This window comes from Eupeodes corollae, chromosome 3, assembly GCF_945859685.1.
Source record: "Eupeodes corollae chromosome 3, idEupCoro1.1, whole genome shotgun sequence".
Lineage (NCBI taxonomy): Eukaryota > Metazoa > Arthropoda > Insecta > Diptera > Syrphidae > Eupeodes > Eupeodes corollae.
This window is the reverse complement of record NC_079149.1, coordinates 138,072,272-138,075,286: the sequence shown is the minus strand read 5'-3', so window position 1 is coordinate 138,075,286 and position 3,015 is coordinate 138,072,272. Positions and strand designations below refer to the sequence as shown.

Here is a 3,015-nt window from a genome sequence, read left to right as displayed (position 1 = left end):
CATAATATTTGACATAAGATTTGGCAACCAACTAATATGTCAAACATTCTGTCGGAATTCAGAACACGGAGATTTTTGGCTTAGAGGTATACTCCGAAGAATAAATACAAAAATCAGAACACAGAAAAACGAATTACGATTGACGATATTGTGTTACGATCATGGTTACGATATTCTATGAGCGAATCCTTTCTTTGTGAATGACGATTACCGCTGCCCGAGAACTTACTTTTCCAGTTATTCCCCGATCAACAAAATCATCGAATTTGTGGCAGTACGTTAAGACATTCCAATGAACAACTAACATGCGAGTATCTTTGCAACATGATGAAACTGCAAATGTGTTTGCGAAGCAGTTGTTAGATATTGGAAATAATAAAATTGCAATGGACACCTCGACCGGATTCATCACATTACCCACAGATTTCTGTCACATCACAGATTCAAAAGAGGAGCTTATTCAGCATGTTTGCCCAGATATAGCGCAAAAGTGCATTTACCATAATTGGTTGGGTGAACGAGCAATATTGGCAGCGAAAAATGAAGATGTCGAGGATCTCAATGCGCCCATTCAGAATTTTCTTCCAGGTCGGTTGGTTTCTTTCAAATCAGTGAACCAGAATAACGTAGTCAACTATCTCACAGAGTTTTTAAATTTACTGGTTTTGCCTGGATTACCACCTCACAATTTGCAGTTAAAAGTAGGATCAGTTGTCATCACGCTGCGTAACATTAATCATCGACTATGCAATAGAACAAGACTGGCTGTGAAAAAGCAGTTGAATAACGTCATTGAGGCAACAATCATAAAATCAAAATACAAAGGGGAGGATGTCTTGATGCTTCGAATACCGCTGATTCCAACTGATTTACCATTCGATTTTAAACGCTTACAATTTCCAGCACGTCTGGCCTTTGCGATGACAGTAAATAAATCGCAAGGACAGTCTTTAGAAGTTTGCGGAATCAACTTGGAGTTTCCCTGATTCGCACATGGACAATTATACGTCACGTGTTCGCGCGGTCGGAAAACCGTCTTCTTTGTTTATTTAAGCACCAAAAAACAAAACAAAAATAAAGTTTATGAGAAAGCTTTAAATTGATTAACAAACTGTATCATAATAGTGTGTGCCTGTTAATAAAAAATTAAGCCTTATAAATAGCCAGTATTTCAGGAAAACTGTGTTTTTTAAGTAAGCAACATTATGTGTCGAAAATAGTAATCAAACTTCATGCTTCATTGAAAAATGCTATTTTATTCAATATGTTTTGTAATTTTTGAAATTAATTTATACAAAAGTTAAGGTCTTTTATTTATCGATTGAGGCAGTACGAAGTCTGCCGGGTCAGCTAGTTTGAAATAAAACCTTCTATAAGGCTTTTTAAATAAGTCGTCTAAACATCAGTTTTTTAAATATACTGAAAAAATATAAAATAGTATTAACGCAATTTTTCAAAATCAAAGCATAAAGATAAAATTAAAGTTCGAAATAAGCACCGGAAATTGACTATTAATCGTCATATTTTTTGTCATCATGTTACAAACTCTGGTGTGTTTTATAAAAATAAATAATTAAAGTGGTGCAACAGTCCGTTGGAAACGAGAGCCTAGTGACTTACAACTCTCAACCATTCCTGTGTGCTAGTAATGTTTTCATGAAAAAAGGGGCCTACACTTATAAGCCAAATCCGAACGGTTAATTTGAGAAGCACTTTGCATTACAAGGATTTGTCAATCCCTCGAAAGAGATAGTATCCGTGAAAAAACTTTAGATTGCACAATCAAGAATTTAACCCAAGACCTTTGGCATGACAGTCCAACGCACTTACCACCATCCCACGGGCACTACTGTGTTTAATCCTATCCTTGAAAAGACAGTTTCATGTTTTTTTATAGCATTTTTCGAAAACTTGAAATTATAAGGTGAGATTTCAATTCAAGACAGTAGAATAATTTGAAAAATATACAAATTTTAAATTAATAATAATACAAAAATAAATAAGAAGACAATTTACAAGTTTTTACGATAAATAAATAAATATTTTAAGGAGACATCACTTTAAGGTTTTGGGAATGCAAGATTTTCTATATCCTATTGTTTTATACCTTAAGCTCATTTGGGGGTGCTTCTATTTTAGTCTTTTCAAGAGAAAAGTTTCCTTGCTAGAAAACAATAATCGTTATGATACTCATCTCTGGTAACATTTTAAGGTTAAGGTGTTTTCGGGTGAAATAATTGTTCAATCAAAAATTTTATATTTTCTTGAAATAGACAAAGAATGAGGTCAAAACCAACGTGTATTATGTATTTTGAAAATGTTTTTGAAAACAATATGTGTGCAATGTTAAGAATTTACACATTAAATTGATTAAAATTGGCAAAATATTTCAATAAATATTTTTAAAGACAAATTTTAGTTTGCTTAGTATTTTAAAGTTATCTCGAAAAATGTGTCCTTTTCAGAAGCTCAATTATTGTTATGAATTCAATTCGAATACTTTCATTCTTTAAAACAGTGAAGATGGTCTTGAAGTTTAAATTGCCACAAAATATCATAGCAAAAATACTTTTTTTTTAAACTTATGCATGGGTTTCCGTGAAAATGTATTTGTTGGTGAAGAACACAGTGATCTTAAGACTTCCTCCTTGCATTACAATAAAACCCGGTGTAGAGAAAAACTCGCTGTTCTGTTTGCAACCGAGTGAAAACTCCGTACACCTGAGACATTTTTTCAGTTAAACTTTATATTTCAAATTAAAACAAAAACTTCCTGTTTCAAAACAAAAATTAATCTAACAGAGTGAAAGATTTGCTGATTTTGCTCCACGAAAATGACGGTTTAATTTGTTACTATGTCACATTTATTCATTTATTTATATTTTGTGTAACAATTAATTTTTGGATTCGTTCAAACTGTTTTTCCCTAATCGTCATCTGGAGTTCGTTTAAGTGGAACATCCTCATAAGTGACAGAAAAATTGTGGTGAATCACAGCATCTCTTAAGCGGGTTT

The 3,015-nt window shown here is 32.7% G+C and overlaps 1 protein-coding gene across 1 annotated transcript; it reads left to right on the top strand.

Moving 5' to 3' along the window:
- The first annotated feature begins 386 nt into the window (after window positions 1-386).
- Window positions 387-986, top strand: LOC129950842 (uncharacterized). Its single transcript, XM_056062761.1, has one exon. It carries the CDS (start codon window positions 387-389, stop codon window positions 984-986), a length of 600 nt encoding a protein of 199 aa, XP_055918736.1.
- The last annotated feature ends 2,029 nt before the right edge of the window (window positions 987-3,015 follow it).

Bases quoted from the DNA above. Each gene is read 5' to 3' on its own strand.
- LOC129950842 (XM_056062761.1), top strand. From the start codon at position 387: ATGGACACCTCGACCGGATTCATCACATTACCCACAGATTTCTGTCAC.